This window comes from Schistocerca piceifrons, chromosome 5, assembly GCF_021461385.2.
Source record: "Schistocerca piceifrons isolate TAMUIC-IGC-003096 chromosome 5, iqSchPice1.1, whole genome shotgun sequence".
Classification (NCBI taxonomy): Eukaryota; Metazoa; Arthropoda; class Insecta; order Orthoptera; family Acrididae; genus Schistocerca; species Schistocerca piceifrons.
Genome location: NC_060142.1, coordinates 160667693 through 160686135, shown reverse-complemented (window position 1 = coordinate 160686135; position 18443 = coordinate 160667693). Strand labels below are relative to the sequence as shown.

General features: G+C 40.9%; 1 protein-coding gene across 1 annotated transcript in view; it reads left to right on the top strand.

Annotated features, from left to right (window-relative positions):
* Positions 1–625: 625 nt before the first annotated feature.
* The window catches only part of LOC124798830 (cytochrome P450 6k1-like), a 106356-nt gene continuing 88538 nt past the window's right edge, over positions 626–18443 (top strand). Inside the window, exons 1-3 of the mRNA XM_047262360.1 lie at positions 626–725; positions 10442–10723; positions 10843–11081. Of these exons, the coding sequence (XP_047118316.1) occupies positions 626–725; positions 10442–10723; positions 10843–11081 (621 nt within the window). The remainder of the gene's footprint in view (positions 726–10441; positions 10724–10842; positions 11082–18443) is intronic.

Here is an 18443-nt window from a genome sequence, read left to right as displayed (position 1 = left end):
TTTGCAGCTGTGACTTATTAAGATGATAGTTCGGTAATTTTCACATCTGTCAACACCTGCTTTCTTTGGGATTGGAATTATTATATTCTTCTTGAAGTCTGAGGGTATTTCGCCTGTTTCATACATCTTGCTCACCAGATGGTAGAGTTTTGTCAGGACTGGCTCTCCAACGGCCGTCAGTAGTTCCAATGGAATATTGTCTACTCCGGGGGCCTTGTTTCGACACAGGTCTTTCAGTGCTCTGTCAAACTCTTCACGCAGTATCATATCTCCCATTTCATCTTCATCTATATTCTCTTCCATTTCCATAATATTGTCCTCAAGTACATCGCCCTTGTATAGACCCTCTATATACTCCTTCCACCTTTCTGCTTTCCCTTCTTTTCTTAGAACTGGGTTTCCATCTGAGCTCTTGATATTCATACAAGTCGTTCAGTCGTACAGTTAAATTACTACGTCAAAAAACTCAGGTAGATATCGTGAGGAGCTGTCGAGAGTAAGCTGAATGGCCGGAAGTTAATGTTTCAGTTATCACGTCGTTTAATCTTGATTGCCAATGTTTATGTCGAGTATCTCAAGTATCTTATCGGCACCGTTCAGTAAGCGCGGTTACATATTTCACGAAATGTTTGCTGGTGCTCCTTATCAGATGCTCTTGCTCATAAAACAGGGGACGACAGCAACAGGGATCAGAGTGGTGGGCCTGTTCGCCATCGGCTGCAGAGGTAAGAGAATTTCCTCATACATTCACAATGGTTGCTGACATACCGTAAGGTCGCCATATTGCTGATTTTGTAGTCAAGAGGTGGCAGTAAATTGAACAGTACATAGCATAAACATGTCAACAATAACACGTTCTAAGTGCAAATGGAAAATCTTGTGCCGCGAAGACGTTCACATGTCAACATTCTGTCATAGGGTATTGTTCTGAAACGAGATTCTATCAGGAATATTATGCGCTGTCCCTCTCAAATCTGTACAGCGAGAATTTGTATTAGTAAGGCAATTCCTATTTTTTTGTAACGATACGTTTCGGAGTCCGGAAAAGGTTGTGTACTGCTGGTATGCTAGATAAGACATGATCATGAACTTGCATTGCACTAACCTCTGTGAACGTAGCTATTTCTGCAATAAATCGATAAAATACGTTTAGGAATATACTTAGTCAAAGCCATTACTTTTCAGTGCAATTTACGTAACATAATCGTCGAGAAAGTATCTTTGGGTGCACATAACACAGTACAATGTAAACGTCAGCCGTAATGGAAATGTAGGTCAATATATACCGTTTTCCTTCGACGGTATAGTAGTTAGATAGAGTTGATTGTGCATCAACAGACATCCTCAACATATCACTGCTATACATTACTGATGTACTCTTTCCCTTAAAGGGGACAGTACAAAAAGAAATTTGTGCGTTTTACGATGTTCCAGGTGTAATTAATACGGCTTTGACACTGTGGTGTTGCACAGGATGATATCGCCTAATGAAAATGGGAGGAGTTTTGAACGTACAAGAATCTACAACTTTATCTGTTACTAAATTGCAAGCCGAGTGCAATCAGAAGAAACGGATGCAGTTTTCTTCCCGAATCTGACAACTGATTCTCAGTTTCAACGTTTTATTCAGCAGCATATGAATCAAAAATGGATAATTTTCCATGCTTCATATTATTTGTTTTTTTAATACGTATTGTCGAGTTAATGTTTTAAATATATTTACCAATTGAAACGTAAAATTTCAAACATGGTCTGAAGGGAATTAAGAATCATTGCGGTGAATAATCTGTGGAGCACTTACTAAAAATTCGTGAAAATTGTTGATATTCATACGACGTACAAACTGTATACCACAAATACTGTAAAACATTTTTCTAGACTATGGCTTACAGAGGTCTCTAACAATAACATCTACTCTGTGTTGATCTCAACAACTTTCATTTCTGCTGAAATATTTAAGTGCTCCAGTTACATTTATGACCTTCGCCATTGGCTAAAAGAGCTGGTTTTCTCTCAACTTATACAATGATGCCAAAGACGATAGCATTCCTAGCCAATTCAACGTACGGCGTTTATGGTATGATTAGCGTATTGGCCATTTGTTACACAACCAGCAGGCCAAGTGGATGATGTAAATGATGAATCTCTATAGATTTATTACTAGTATGGCTACGGGTAAGGTGAACTGAATACTGCCAGGTGATGAAATCGCAATAAACAACTGGCTCTTTCGAACGGCTCAGTAGCTTGAACATTATTTCCTGTGTTAATGTTGACGTTCTTGTAAGGAATACGTTTTCTTTTTAAAGAATGGGTCGGTTTCTAGGACAAATAACGTTTACAGATTAAACAGTAATGATTTTGTTTTGAATAATAACAACAAAAAGCGCTTTCGATGAAACATACACACTACTAACATATTGACTGTCGCAGGATGTTCGGCCGATGTTGTTTTATCGATTTTCCTTGTGTTTCATCAGCACGAATAGATGGTGTTGTCGAAGTTTCACCCTACATCATAGTGCAAAACGCCAGGAAAATCATTAAACAAATGTCGGCCGAAGAAATCGAGTCAGAAACCAATAAGCAATAAGCAATAAATTAAGAAATGGCTACAAAAACCCAAACAATTTATTGCATAGTACGGCTTAGAAAAGTAATGCAGTTACAAGTGGAAACACAGATGCCCTGATCTCATCAAATATCTTAGTGAGAAGTTTGGAAGAGTCATAATGGCTTCCTAGTGACACGTTAGTTCAAGTACGAAAACTGTAATTTATTGGCGACGCAACCTGTTACAATTTTATATTTTAATTTTAAATCGCGAGCACTTCCAATTGAAAGTCACCAATCATATGGAGTTACATTTACGCAAATTACCGTGTGTTGAGTTAATATCAGTATTTTACTAAGGTACCTACAACTGGGAAATAGCTCAGCGTAATTTTTTTATGTGCACCATGAGACAACGGAAATAATTTCAGTAGGAATGTATAACAATTTAATGTTAATATATATTTTCATTAGTTGCTGATTTTACGTATGATTTGCATTCTAGAAGCAACGGCAGATCATGTTTCCCAGATATTATTACTGTGTTTACACTCCACAGCACATTAATAAAAAATTTTGTTTTTATAAATAGGTATCTGTAATGATCCAAAACTACTCAAAAAGAAGAAAAGGAGTAAATGAAAGGAAAGTGATGTAGCGAAGGAGGAAAGCTAGTTGGAAATGAAGAATGAGATTCAGAAAAGCCAGTTATTATCTGTTATTTTATTTATAACTTTAATTATCAGCAACTGTAGTAAATATTTTTCAGAACAAAATTCAGTCACCAGTTCCAAACATATTTTTATTATGCTTTGCCAGTTTCGACAAATTAATTTATCACCATCAGAAGCTTACAAAATCAGGGATATTATAAATTTTAGACCTTGGCTATACATTTATGTGAAGTGTAGGAAGTATCTTACAAAACTTTACTTGGTGTTGGTTAACAGATATCAATATCTTCTTCACAGAAACAAAATCCCATGATATATGCAGAAATGTACATATTGTACGTGATTATTTTAAACATATTTTAAAAATATAACTTCACTATATCATTTACCACCAATAATGCTACCGAGATGCTCTTCAAACGTAATGAGAAACTGACAAGTTCCTCAAACCTGGAGTATATATAATACAATGTAATAAATGTCCGAGTTTTTATATACGGCAGACAGAGAAAGCATTTAAGACCAGCTTTCCTGAGCACTTGGCCAACAAAGACGGCGAGAATTCATATAAGTCAATTTTTGCAGGAATCTCAAAACGGAGAGACACTTCCTTCCTCCTATATCCTCGATTAACATGGAAAATTTGAATACAGTTGAAAAAGGCTACAAAATGAAATTTTCAAAATAATTTGAAATATATAAACATTCCCTTCCAAATTCATAAGACTCGTTGAATGATCAACTTGCATTAAAAAACAGACACTATTTTGATTGCATTTAATCTCTTAGAAATTGTGCAGATTAGCCCATCTTTCTATAGATTAGAACTAGGTGTAATGCTTTTCAAATGCATTGTATATAACTTTATATAGCTTTCAGAATGAGATTTTCACTCTGCAGCGGAGTGTGCGCTCATGTGAATCTTCCTGGACGATTAAAACTGTGTGCCTGGCCGAGCTTGGGTAGCTCAGTTAGTGGAGCACTTGCCCGCGAAAGGCAAAGGTCCCGAGTTCGAGTCTAGGCCCGGCACACAGTTTTAATCTGCCAGGAAGTTTTTTTATATAGCTTTGTTATACTTTTTTAATGTGCTTTCATATATTTTCCTTACTACTAGCACACTAGATACGTAGATGCGATTCAGTTACTGTAAATTCTCTATCTGGGTTTACAATAATCACACACAATATGTACATTTCTGGACATGTCATGACATTAAGCTTCTGTGAAGAAGATACTGACGTCTGCTAAACCAATACTAAGTAATTTTCCGTAATATGCTTCTTATACTTCACATAAATCTGAACCCAAGGTCTTAAGATTTATAATATCCCCAATTTTCTAAGCTTCTGAAGATGAAAAATTAATTTGTTGAAACTGATAAAGCATAATAAAATATATATTAGCTACTGACGACTGAATTTTATCCTGAAAAAATCTTCTGCCTATTTAGAGACAAACGTTAAACATAATGAAAAGAGATTAGCAGTAACAAAAGTAAGGAAAAAATTTAACGTAGCTAAAGTAACTGGTAATGTTTAAGGTAGTGAAATCTGTATCGATTCCCCACAGGTACAGTACTAGCCATCAGAGAGGAAGGTCGCCATTATCTTAGTGGAGATTAGTGTTTGTTGATACTGTCCTCCTTGGCAGATGCATAATACATGTTTGAAAGTACACACGTGACAACAATTACAGAAATGCACATGATACCTGTCTCGAAGTATTCAGTGTGGTGTGAAGCCTATAGTTTATGTGTTTAGAGCCTGTGAACGTCTTTGTATGGATTAGAAGAAGGTTTACATATGTTCCAGACGAATTACACTTCATCCAGCTTGGAAACGAGTCCACACAATTACGAATAATAGTTGAAACTTCCTGGCAGATTAAAACTGTGTGCCCGACCGAGACTCGAACTCGGGACCTTTGCCTTTCGCGGGCAAGTGCTCTACCATCTGACCTACCGAAGCACGACTCACGCCCGGTCCTCACAGCTTTACTTCTGCCAGTATCTCGTCTCCTACCTTCCAAACCTTACAGAAGATCTCCTGCGAACCTTGCAGAACTAGCACTCCTGAAAGAAAGGATACTGTGGAGACATGGCTTAGCCACAGCCTGGCGGATGTTTCCAGAACGAGATTTTCACTCTGCAGCGGAGTGTGCGCTGATATGAAAGGTAGGAAGGTAGGGGACGAGATACTGGCAGAAGTAAAGCTGTGAGGACCGGGTGTGAGTCGTGCTTCTGTAGCTCAGATGGTAGAGCACTTGCCCGCGAAAGGCAAAGGTCCCGAGTTTGAGTCTCGGTCGGGCACACAGTTTTAATCTGCCAGGAAGTATCATATCAGCGCACACTCCGCTGCAGAGTGAAAAATCTCATTCACGAATAATAGTTGCTTGCTAATAATGGTGAATAACTTCAGAGACAAAGCATGTTCCAATTGTGATGTCAGGAAAACGTGCAGGCAAGGGAAGCTGTGCTGCATGTCGCTCTTTGGCAGAACAGTGTCTTTACACGCAGCCAGGCATCGGATTGTGGAATTGTCTGAGTGGAACCAGTATCTTATACCTTATCGTGTAGCAATTGCTGTTCAGATAAGCCTCAATATGTAGGGGACTAGATTACTTCTTAAATGCCACGGTGCCTCAACATCTGGCGTTCGATTCCGATAGCAGCTACCAATGCAGTGTGCAATTGGTTACCGCTGTACAGGACTCCTAGAAGACTAGGTTTTGACACTGAGCACTCCACCAATGGGTTTTACTTGCCCATTGCAGCCATAGCCATTTATGGTTGCTGGATAATGGAGGCAGACATGCGTTTCACCCGTCGCGTCCACGGCAGACGACCATCTATCGACCGGACAAGTTCACATCCTCTGCAGTCCTTCATCACATAGCCAAATTTGTAGTCTGTAACAAACTTTAGGGTCATTCAAACAAGAAGTCGACAAAAGCTTGCATGGTTCAGCGTCCACTCCTTTCTGCTTACTAAACTTTCCTATGCATTTGTTCCTCGCAGTAATCACAGTTGTAACTACACTACTGGCCATTAAAATTGTTACACCACGAAGATGACGTGCTACAGACGCGAAATTTAACCGACGGGGAGAAGATGCTGTGATATGCAAATGATTAGCTTTTCAGAGAATTCACACAAGGTTGGCGCCGGTGGCCACACCTACAACGTGCTGTCACGAGGAAAGTTTCCAACAGATTTCTCATACACAAACAGCAGTTGACCGGCGTTGCCTGCTGAAACGTTGTTGTGATGCCTCGTGTAAGGAGCAGAAATGCGCACCATCACGTTTCCGACTTTGATAAAGGTCGGATGTAGCCTATCGCTGCTCGCGTTGGTCGAGATCCAGTGACTGTTAGCAGAATATGGAATCGGTGGGTTCAGGAGGGTTATACGGAACGCCGTGCTCGATCCCAACGGCCTCGTATCACTAGCAGTCGAGATGACAGGCATCTTATCCGCGTGGCTGTAACGGATCGTGCAGCCACGTCTCGATCCCTCAGTCAACACATGGCGACGTTTGCAAGACAACAACTATCTGCACGAACAGTTCGACGACGTTTGCAGCAGCATGGACTATCAGTTCAGAGACCATGGCTGCGGTTACCCTTGACGCTGCATCACAGACAGGAGTGCCTGCAATGGTGTACTCAACGTCATTTTTTCGGATGAATCCAGGTTCTGTTTACAGCATCATGATGGTCGCATCCGTGTTTATCGACATCGCGGAGAACGCACATTTGAATCGTGTATTCGTCATCGCCATACTGACGTATCACCCGGCGTTATGGTATGGGGTGCCATTGGTTACACGTCTCGGTCACCTCTTGTTCGCATTGACGGCACTTTGAACAGTGGACGTTACATTTCAGATGTGTTACGACCCGTGGCTCTACCCTTCATTCGATCCCTGCGAAACCCTACTTTTCATCAGGATAATGCATGATCGCTTGTTACAGGTCCTGTACGGGCCTTTCTGGATACTGAAAATGTTCAACTGCTGCCCAGGCCAGCACATTTTCCAGATCTCTCACCAATTGAAAACGTCTGGTCAATGGTGGCCGAGCAACTGGGTCACAATACGCCAGTCACTACTCTTGATGAACTGTGATATCGTGTTGAAGCTGCATGGGCAGCTGTACCTGTACACGCCATCCAAGCTCTGTTTGACTCAATGACCAAGCGTAGCCACGTGTCCATCCCTGACTCAACACATGGGGACTTTTGCAAGACAACAACCATCTGCACGAACAGTTCGACAACGTTTGCAGCAGCATGGACTATCAGCTCGGAGACCATGGCTGCAGTTACCCTTGACGCTGCATCACAGACAGGAGCGCCTGCGATGGTGTACTGAACGACGAACCTGGGTGCACGAATGGCAAAACGTCATTTTTTCGGATGAATTCAGGTTCTGATTAGTGCATCATGACGGCCGCATCCGTGTTTGGCGACATCGCGGTTAACGCATATTGGAAGCGTGTATTCATCATCGCCATACTGGCGTATCACCCGGCTTGATGGTATGGGGTGCCATTGGTTACACGTCTCGGTCACCTCTTGTTCGCATTGACGGCACTTTCAACAGCGGACGTTACATTTCAGATGTGTTACGACCCGTGTCTCTACCCTTCATTCGATCCCTGCGAAACCCTACATTTCAGCAGGATAATGCACTGCCGCATGTTGCAGGTCCTATACTGGCCTTTCTGGATACAGAAAATGTTCGACTGATGTCCTGGCCAGCACATTCTCCAGATCTCTCACCATCTGAAAACGTCTGGCCAATGGTGGCCGAGCAACTGGCTCGTCACAATACTCCAGTCTCTACTCCTGATGAACTGTGGTGTTGTGTTGAAGCTTCATGGGCGGCTGTACCAGCACACGCCATCCAAGCTCTGTTTGACTCAATGCCCAGGCGTATCAAGGCCGTTATTACGGCCAGAGGTGGTTGTTCTGGATACTGATTTCTCAGGATCTATGCACCCAAATTGCGTGAAATGTAATCACATGTTATAGTATAATATATTTGTCGAATTAATACCCGTTTATCATCTGCATTTCTTCTTGGTGTAGCAATTTAAATAGCCAGTAGTGTATGTTTCGTTACTTTCTGGACACGTCGTAATACTACATTTTTTGGCCACATAGTAGAGCACGTTGCTGGAATTAGATGAACGCCGTTTGTCTGCCTATTGCTACAGCAACGCTCTATACAACATCTGGATTGTATTTGGACGAAAAATTACCTATTTGCACAGAACAGGCCAATGTATCACCTTGCGGCGGCGCGTTTCGTTGCGAAGTTCCACTCACCGTGTGGCGAATCTCTTCTCACACGCAACCCTCCTCGAAGGTATTGAAATGCAGTTTTCAACCGGAAAAATCTACATAAAAAAAGGAACAGCTGTATACCTTTTAACCAAAAATGGCACCAAAAATTGTTTTGTCAGTGGAAGAGATAGTTAAATGAAAGTATTTACGTGCGTAAAATTTCGCTGTGTTACGGTAAGCTTGCATGGACGATTCACTGCTAAGCCATAGTCTAAGCTATACAAAATCTGAGAAGTCCACAAGCACTCATCATTCATGACGGTAGCCAGTTTATGGTAATTATGAATTATCTCTCACCGAAAGTTTACAAACCGATTGTCTCTTTCACAATAGCTCACTGAAATATTGTTACAATCAGTCTCACGTAACGATAAAAGTTCACGTTCGCGAGTAAGCAACACACCACGCTCAACTTATTTCAGATGACACCAGAAGTTCTGTATTTCACGCCGTGAAGTAAATCGAAGTCTCTTCCACATTCTGAGGCGCTTTTCAAACATTTAGTTACCGAAATATCACAATATTAATAACTTTCATTCGGTCCGATCACTATGAGATCCTGGCCCCGACTCCACTCACGTCTCGACGCAAAAGAAGCCTCTAATTCCCAAAAATACGCGCAAATATGCTAATTTCTGATTGGCAGAGAAGCATCACAGCCAATGGGGAAGCAGTACCAAACCTTCTCAACTTCGCGCATAGATACAGAACCAATCAAAATCTGTCACTGAATCAGAACAGTAAATTACCATAAATAAATTTTGAAAACCATCAAACGAAAATTCATCTCCCTCTTAACAAAACTAGTTTAGCGAAATCATAATCTCATTCGTCCAGTACCGTAAGCTGACGAAACTGTGTGTAACAAATTCCCCGGTACGAATGACAAACACACACGTCATTCTCGAACATTCCTCACGGGACCGGTTAGTTACTACAATGTATAGTAAAAAACTTTATATAAACATTATTTAACATTTACACTTTCATTCACTCTCATAATTAAGCACAATTATAGTATTAATTAATTAACAATTATAAAATTAAACAAACAGAACAGCAAATAAAAGCCATAGTGTTTCGACTGCAACTCAAACATTGTCCGTTAGATAGTGACCTCTACCAGATGGTATAGAAACTATATATATTCGAGCAATCTGACACGAACTCTCCTGGCGTGACTCGTACTGCACGCCTGTTCGTAGATCTCCGATCTCAATAAGCACGGTGTAAGGCACTACACCTCACGACCGTACTTGTCGCCCCACCTGTATTATCACTTAGAACCTTCAATTAATCTCCAGACACTCCACAAAGACCTCTGAACCCATTCCCATTAGATGAGATAGTCACACCCTGTCTACTGTAATGTACCCCACCTGCTCCATCCCAAATAAGGCCCGAACCCATCTTCTACCTGTTCAACTGATACCCTACCACTTAATAATTGCTACATCTCAACAACCAATTCCTTCTCCCATAGATATCCTACACCATAATTGAGATGTGAAAATAACAAGTAAATAAAAAATGTTAAGTTGTGGTACTGGCAGATAACCGCTCACGTCGATAAACAACAAAAGCAACACTGAGGGAAGGACTGTCTCTATCATCAGGAGTCCCCTACTTCACTGTAGAAAGTAGTCTTACCTGCACTAAGACGCATTATGTAATGATTAGGAATTTCAATCAGCCACTTCCCCTCTTTTGTCCTGTTATATTGTGACAGAGGAAATTTCTTCTTCCGCCGCGATTCGAAACGAGTCTGACAGCCCTTGGGTTAGGGGACCTACGCCACAGAAAATGACAACATCTAATTATGTAGTCTATTACTTTCAGGTTCTTTGTTTTGTTTCTGTTTTAACAGACTGGTTGGAGATTCTCAGCCACTACCAGATAAACCCAGTTGTGGATAAGCTCGGTCTCGCCATGGGCCTGTTCCTGGAATCGTGGCTGAGTGAATTCCTGGCCGTCGCTCTGGTGGTGGTGGCAGCGGTCTACGCACGGTATTCTTATTGCTACTCGTACTGGAGCAAGAAGGGAGTGCCTCAGGCACCAACCGTGATCCCATTCGGCAATGCAGGACGAGTGTTTCTTGGGCTGACTCGTCTGGAATTCATGTTCCGAGACCTCTACTTTCGTTTCAGAGGTATTGTGGAACAGTACATCTCTCAGCAGTGTGCTCTTTATATTGGTTCTCGTTTCCGTGCAACCATAACTTTCTACGGAACATATTTCCGCCCACTGTTAATGGCTCATACATTTCAGACCATAGGTACGTGGGAGTATATATGTTCACCGAACCAGGCCTGTTGCTGATCGACCGAGACCTGTTTCGGCTGGTGTTCGTCAAGGAGTTTGATGCATTCTCCCACAGGAATATTAACTTTGATGAGAAACAGCCACTGAATCATCACTTATTCAACTTGAACGGAGAGAGATGGAAGAGAATGCGAACTAAAATGTCGCCTGCCTTTACAACAGGAAAGCTCAAAATGATGTTCCAAGTAAGTAAGAAAACTGTTCGTATTGTACAGAAATACTATTCACAGCTCACTAACATTCCTGTAACTTCGTTAACGTATATAGTCTTAACACTGACATAAATATAACTATTTTTTGTATCGTCTCTAACGTAGTCAAAGAATGATTTTGTAAGTTATTTTATGTTTACGCTAAACTTCGAATTTGAGACAGGTTTCCATAAGTTCGGGCATAATACGTTTAGACGTCAGTAAGAGAGAAAGTCACAACGATGTTGTAATCCCCATGTTCACAATACTTCGGGACGAAAGATCAATCGAAAGTCCTGTCTTTGCAGCGATATTTATACAATTTTATAGCAATTGTCATAGTGTGTTTACTTTGCAACTGTAGAAACTGCGTATTACCATGTATTAGTAATGCGACAGATAAACATGAAACGGCGTCGGAGGAGGTCATCACTTTAAGCAGAGCCGTGGGTCGCCATAATTAAGGTGGAGATCAAGAGCCAAGCGGCCGCGCAGAGAAACCTGTTACCCTTGAAGCTCCCACGCAGATGGATTCTTGTACTAGTAAAATTAGATCCACCAGCGTTTTATGTCAATGGGAGTGTTGACACTGCATCTCAGTTTAACGGCTGAAGCTTCCGTCCAATACTCAATCCTGTTTCTCCCTATACATGGAAGATAGCTAAACATCTGGGAGTCACACGATGTATATCGACTGACGGGAGGATTAAGTCGAAATGTTAAAGATTTTGTCGCTCGTCACAGAAACCAGTCACGGATGGGGCAGGATGAACCCTCAGAAATATTATGTGGCCAGTCGAGGGGAAAATTAGTCAGTATTCCCGAGACCCTGTTTACCTCTATTTTAGCCCGACCTGACATCTGTGACACAAACTCGATCATCACATTCAGTCTGTGAATTATCAGTCATGTTGTAGCAGTAGCGAGAACCAGCAAGTGAACTCCGTCGCCGGCCGGGATGGCCGAGCGGTTCTATGTGCTACAGTCTGGAACCGCGCGACCTCTACGGTCGCAGGTTCGAATCTTGCCTCGGGCATGGATGTGTGTGATGTCCTTAGGTTAGTTAGGTTTAAGTAGTTCTGAGTTCTAGGGGACTGATGACCTCAGCAGTTAAGTCCCATAGTGCTCAGAGCCACTTGACCCATTTTGAACCCTGTCACACCCCGACCTGGTTTTTGCAGGGTTGGACTGTTTGGGGGGAAGAGACCAAACAGAGAGGTCATCGGTCTCATCAGGTTAGGGAAGGACGGGAAGGAAGTCGGCCATGCCCTTTCAAAGGAACCACCCCCGGAATTTTCCTGGAGCGATTTAGAGAAATCACGGGAAACCTAAATCAGGATGACCGGACGCGGGATTGAACCATCGTCCTCCCGAATGCGAGTCCAGTGTGCTAACCACTGTGCCACCTCGCTCGGATATAAAGCATTGGAAGATAACGAGGAGAATAAACAACTCAGAAGATACAATTAACTTCTGCGTTTACTTCCGAGTATTAACCTCTGAGGCAAAAAACAGGAACGCACCACGAGGAAGTTATACAAACTGGTCACAAATTCATAAAGACACCGACGAAAAAAGCAAAATTGTGAAAATTGGCGGCAGATGAAAGAATATGAACAAAAAAGTTGTTTGTTGGGTGTTATGTTCCTCCTGCACTGACGCCAGCTTGAAGTTGTGATATGTGCTTTTATTACATGAGTCTTCAAGACTTTAATATTTGCATTAAAGGTCACACAGTCACTGAAATCGATTAGCTGCAACAGATGATTTCAAACCTCTTGTGAAACCAATGCTGCCAATTTTCTTGTTTACTGTCACCTGTGTCAGTTTTTGTAGCAATATTCGTGTATGTTTGCTTTTCTTCCATACAGAAGTTCGAATGGAGTGCACTCTGTGCTGCTGTGTGCTGTTATCTTAAACACAAAAATTGCTTATGGCACTCACTTGTTCTCAGAACCCTGATCACCTGTTTCAAAATGTTTTAAATGTTCAACCAGTGTACAATGATTTCTCACCAGCGCACCTTTATATTCTGGATGGTGAGCTGTAGCCTGTACTAGCTTAGTTCTTAACACTTTGAAAAAATCGCTCAAGGGATTCGAGCCTTGGTCCACTAAAAGAATTGACGGAGTCCTTTACCTTAATACTGTGTATTGCCCTGACGTTTTAGCTACTATTTTTACGTCTTGTCTCTCTCTATCGCCACTGCTAATGTAAATTTACTCAAATCATCCTGAAAAGTTAACATAGATCTCTTACCTCTACTTGATACATCTGAAGGGCACACACTGTGTCCACTTTTCAAGCAGTGTCTGAGATGCGTCAATAAGTTTCAAAGGTGTTAGTGTTTTTCCTTGAATTTACTTATTTCTTTGACATAATGCACACTTTTGCTTGAAGAACTCAATGTCAGGCTTCATTCTGCTCCATTGTTTGTACGACTTTAGTCTTCCGAAAGTCGTATGCATGCCTTAGTGTCCTTCTAAAGCATTACCAGGTATTCTTCATAAAATATCCTCCTTCTCTTGAAGATTAGTTTCCTTTTAGCTACAAGCTTCCATTTCTAATTCTGTGGTTATTTTGGCTAGTTGCATACTCACATGATTACTCTCCCCACTTACTTTTACTACAGAGGTTTCCTCTGTTCCTACATGAATATTTCCGTAAACCATCTGTTTCTCGTCTGTATGTTTAAGTTCTCAGGGCCTGCTTCTACTATTACTATTCAACATACCTGCTTTGTAGATTACCGCATAATCATACCCTTCAATGTTCAGCCTTCACCACAGGAGTCTCATACTTGGATCCTTCATACTAAAGATCCATGTTAATGGCTTCTGTCTACCATCGCAGTAAACCCTTGTCTACATACATACGGTGGGAAATATTTCAATGCATACACTACGACCAACAATTCTTTTTCTGTGCTAGTACTATAGGTTAGCGCCCACTGATTTGCTCACATATCCTTATGATCTGCAGAATCTTTTTTGTTTTCTTTTGTTTATCTTCAATCGAAATTTTGTGCTGTTCACGAATTGCAATACCTTCTAAACTTATCACCCTAAGTAAGGCCATAAAAGTATGGTTCACATGTGCTTACGACCAAAAAACGATTGTGGTAGCTGGAGTACAAGGTTTTTTTAAAATCATGCCTTTTGCGTTATTGTGGTAATATTTGAAAAGAAACTTTCATCCCCTAACTCATATTTCTTTATATCTAACCGAGCAAGAAACACCAATTTTCATAGATGTACCTTTAAACATTTTTTAATATGAAGAAATATTTCCTAAAATATTTTAATCCCTATTTCACCCACTCCGGACGAATTTTAAAAAAAAAAAACGTATTTTTTTATTTCTGAGAGTGAAGCCAAATACAAGTTTTAATAGATTTAACTTTGAAAATGTTTTCATGATGAGATAATTTGATAAAACTTTCCATCCCCCATTTAATCTCTTATGGGGTTTGAATTTCCAAAAACATTGATACGCTTTTTTCTATTGCCAGCCGACAAGTCAAATACAAATTTTCACAGATGTGTTTTTAAAAATGCTTTAGTAATTATTTAATAATGATTTATTTTCAAAAACATTCATCCATTATTTTATCCCCATAGTGGTTGAATATCCAAAAAAGCAGAAATGTGTATCTCTTTGTTTTTAAATGAGAAACGAAATACCAATTTTCGTAACTCTAGCTTCCAAAACTGCCTTATTAGCAACGTGTTTTCAAAAAGTCTTTCGCCCCCACTTTCACTGCCCTAGGAGTGGAATGTCGAATCATCCCTCTTTAAACGATTCCTGCTTAATAAGAGCCATACCGTCTCACAGAATTCAAGTTCCTATCCTCAGCAGTTTGGGCTGAGCTATGATGAATCAGTGAATCAGTCTGGCCCTATTCACCCCCCCCCCCCCCTCCAACCCCCTTAGGGGCTTAATTTCCAAAAACCAGTGATATAACGTGTTTTTTTAAATTTATAACAGAGAAGGCAGATGCAAATTTTCATAGATTTAGCTTCAAAACCGTTTGCATAATGAAATATTTTCATAAAAACATTCATCCGCTAACTCCCCCCCTATTTATGTGCTGCATTTACACAAACAGTAAAACAATATCTTTATTTCTAGCTAAGCAACGGTATTTCCATACATTTAGCTTCAAAAATGCTTTGAAAATGAAATATTTTCATAAAACATTTCATCTTGTTTCATCTCTTAGAGGTGGAATTTCGAAAAATCCCATCTGAAACGAAGCCTAGAGTATAAGATCAACATGCTCTCCAAATTTCATGTTTCTGTTTCTATCCTTAGCGGTTTTAGGCTGGGCTAGGATGAGTCAATGAATCAGTCTGCCCCACGTTTCAACCCCTTAGGTGTTGAATGTCCAAAAACGGTGAAACAGGTATTTTTTAAATTTGTAACTGGGAAGCCAAATCCCAATTTTCAAAGATTAACCTGAAAAAATTATTTCACAATGAATAGCCCTATTTCAACTCGTCAGGGATCGAATTTCCAAGGAATAGTGAAATGTAAATTATTTCTTTCTAATAGAGAAGCCAAATACAAATTTTCATAGATTTAGCTTAAAAAATACTAGCATAATGAAATATTTCCACAATATTCTCATCCTTAATTCACCTCTATAAGGGTGCAGCTTCCAAAACTATTTTTTATTTGCTACTGAGAAGCCAGATTCAAATATTCGTAGATTTAGCTTTAAAAATGCTTTCACAATGAAAAATTTTCATCCTTTATTCCACCCACTTTGGGGTTGAAAGCCGGCCGCTGTGGAAGAGCAGTTCTAGGCGCTTCAGTCCGGAACCGCGCTGCTGCTACAGTCGCAGGTTCGAATCCTGCGTCGGCCATGGATGTGTGTGATGTCCTCAGATTGGTTAGGTTTAAGTAGTTCTAAGTCTTGGGGACTGATGACCTCAGATGTTAAGTCCCATAGTGCTCAGAGCCATTTGAACCATTTGAACTCATTTCCTTTAGTAGACATAACTGTGCCCCTGCGACTATAAGTAGCTTCGATTTCTTTCTTAATTCTACATAACACAACACTAACACGTGGTTCTATGTGACACAGACAATCACGCTTATTTAATGCGACAATGCCCGACTTCGCGACGTTATCCTCTGTTAGTTTCGCTGATTTTTCCCGTTTCTACTTGACGCTGGGACTAGTACCCTTTCTCTGTGCACGCTACGCTCCTTCGTAGCAATCCCTGTTGTAGACCCTGTTCGCATGCACTTACAACACATTTTTTTGCTCTCGTACATGCTCCACAGTTGTCCTGCAGGTCACATTATGGGTATTTTCAAGCATGTAATCCATCGGTCTCCCTGCAGTTTCCTTTAAATGCGCTGGGATCAATATCAGCCACTTCCATTAATCACGTTTCACATTACGCGTCTGTGAGATGTTTCTTATTACACTATTAACAAAATTTTGTTAACTCTTTGCTATCAGTTCTCGGGCTCTCCCTTCGACTTTTACTGGCAATATGCCCTCGCATTCCAGTCGTAAAACACTTGAGATCTTTTACACTTCTGGATGGTTTTACAGTCTCGGCGACAAGCTCAACTTTTGTTAACGGGACTGGTCCTCTATTTTTCGTCGAGAAAAATGCACATTCTTCTTGTAGTGTAAGTTCTACTGCTTGCGCTAGTTCAGTCGCATCACTTCGACTTCATACAATCGTTTGTACTTTACCATTACTTACAAGGTACACTTAAGTGCGAGGTCGTAAGTTAGTAAGGCTCATTTCCATGTGTTAACAATTAAGACAGGAAAAATATTAACTGCTAATGACTCACCTTGTGCATCAGGAGGGAGACAGAAACTGAATGTCCAGGAGGTGCAGATATCAACCTTCTATAGGATGCGTGTATTACACTTCACAAAATGAACGTCGTCGACATTCAAGAAATGTTCAGAACCAATCATTAACTTGCTCCATGTACAGCGAATGATAAATGGCGCGCCACAGTATCACAAAAGCTCGCAGCATCAAGATCGAAGGCGAACTCCTTGGGAGTTATAAACCGTGCAGAACATTCAGCTATGTGCTCTTAAAGAATGCATATAGAATAATATTGGTGTAATGGGATGATGAGAACTGATGGAACGTGATGGCATGCGACCGAATGCGAAACAATCTCGTGGAACTTATCATAAAACCGGCTATATCTTAAGGCGTAACTGCACATAGTGCAATAATATGTTTTATAGGCACAGAAAGAACAAACATCCAGAGGTTGAATTTGTCCAGTGGTTTCAGGTGGTCTGAACTGGGATCTCGCACACTTATCAGTAGGGATAGTATGCTCTAAATGAGTATATATTTACACAAGGACCAGGAATCAAGCAAAAGCAAGTTTTTTTTGACCAGTTATTGGCCGAAAGCAGTGCTCATACTATGGTTGTAATTGTCTTATGCCCGTTTTCCCACTCTTGTTTGCCCTGCCGCAAATATTCCCTACTGCCCTTGCAAGATCACGCACATGAGAGAGAATCGTAGGTGGTAGAGCCCCTCCGACTTCTAGCAGCGCAATAAATAACTTCCACGTCAATTTACAATCCAGATTAACAGTCGACATAACTGTATCCGAATGCGTTAGGGCACTGATGTTAGTTGATCTTGATACAGCTCTCTTGGGACCTCTAACTTCCAGAGTTCCCTTCATACGCATTTCCTCTTCAAATCCCGTTTGGTCGGAGTTGAAAACAAGTTCCTCACTGAACGATGGGATAAGTTTGTTTATCTCTTGTACAAATTTTCGGCCCGATTCCACTGTTTGTTGCGCTTCGTCAGTTACGTACTGAACGATGGGATGAGTTTATGTGATCTACAAATTTTCGGGTCGATTCCGCAGTTTGTGTGCATCGTCAAGTGGATTCTTTGCTTGAAATTTCGTTATCTTACATTTTCCAATTGCTTAGCACTGATTGCAGATATGCAACCATGCACTGCTTCCCTTGAAATCACTAAAATCTATGCCGCGCACTTTGATGTGCATAACGCAGTATGTCACTATGACGCACGTCCTGTGAATTGTATCGAGCATCTCTGAAACGCGCAAACACCAATTTTAATGACAAATCCGCTTTTCAAAAATGTTCAAATGTGTGTGAAATCTTATGGGACTTAACTTCTAAGGTCATCAGTCCCTAAGCTTACACACTATTAACTAAATTATCCTATGGACAAACACACACACCCATGCCCGAGGGAGGACTCGAACCTCCGCCGGGACCAGCCGCACAGTCAATGACTCCGCTTTTCCCTCCCTTGAATATCTGTAGTTTTTCTTGTGCACAACACGGTCATGTTGCTGAGGACTAATTCGGAA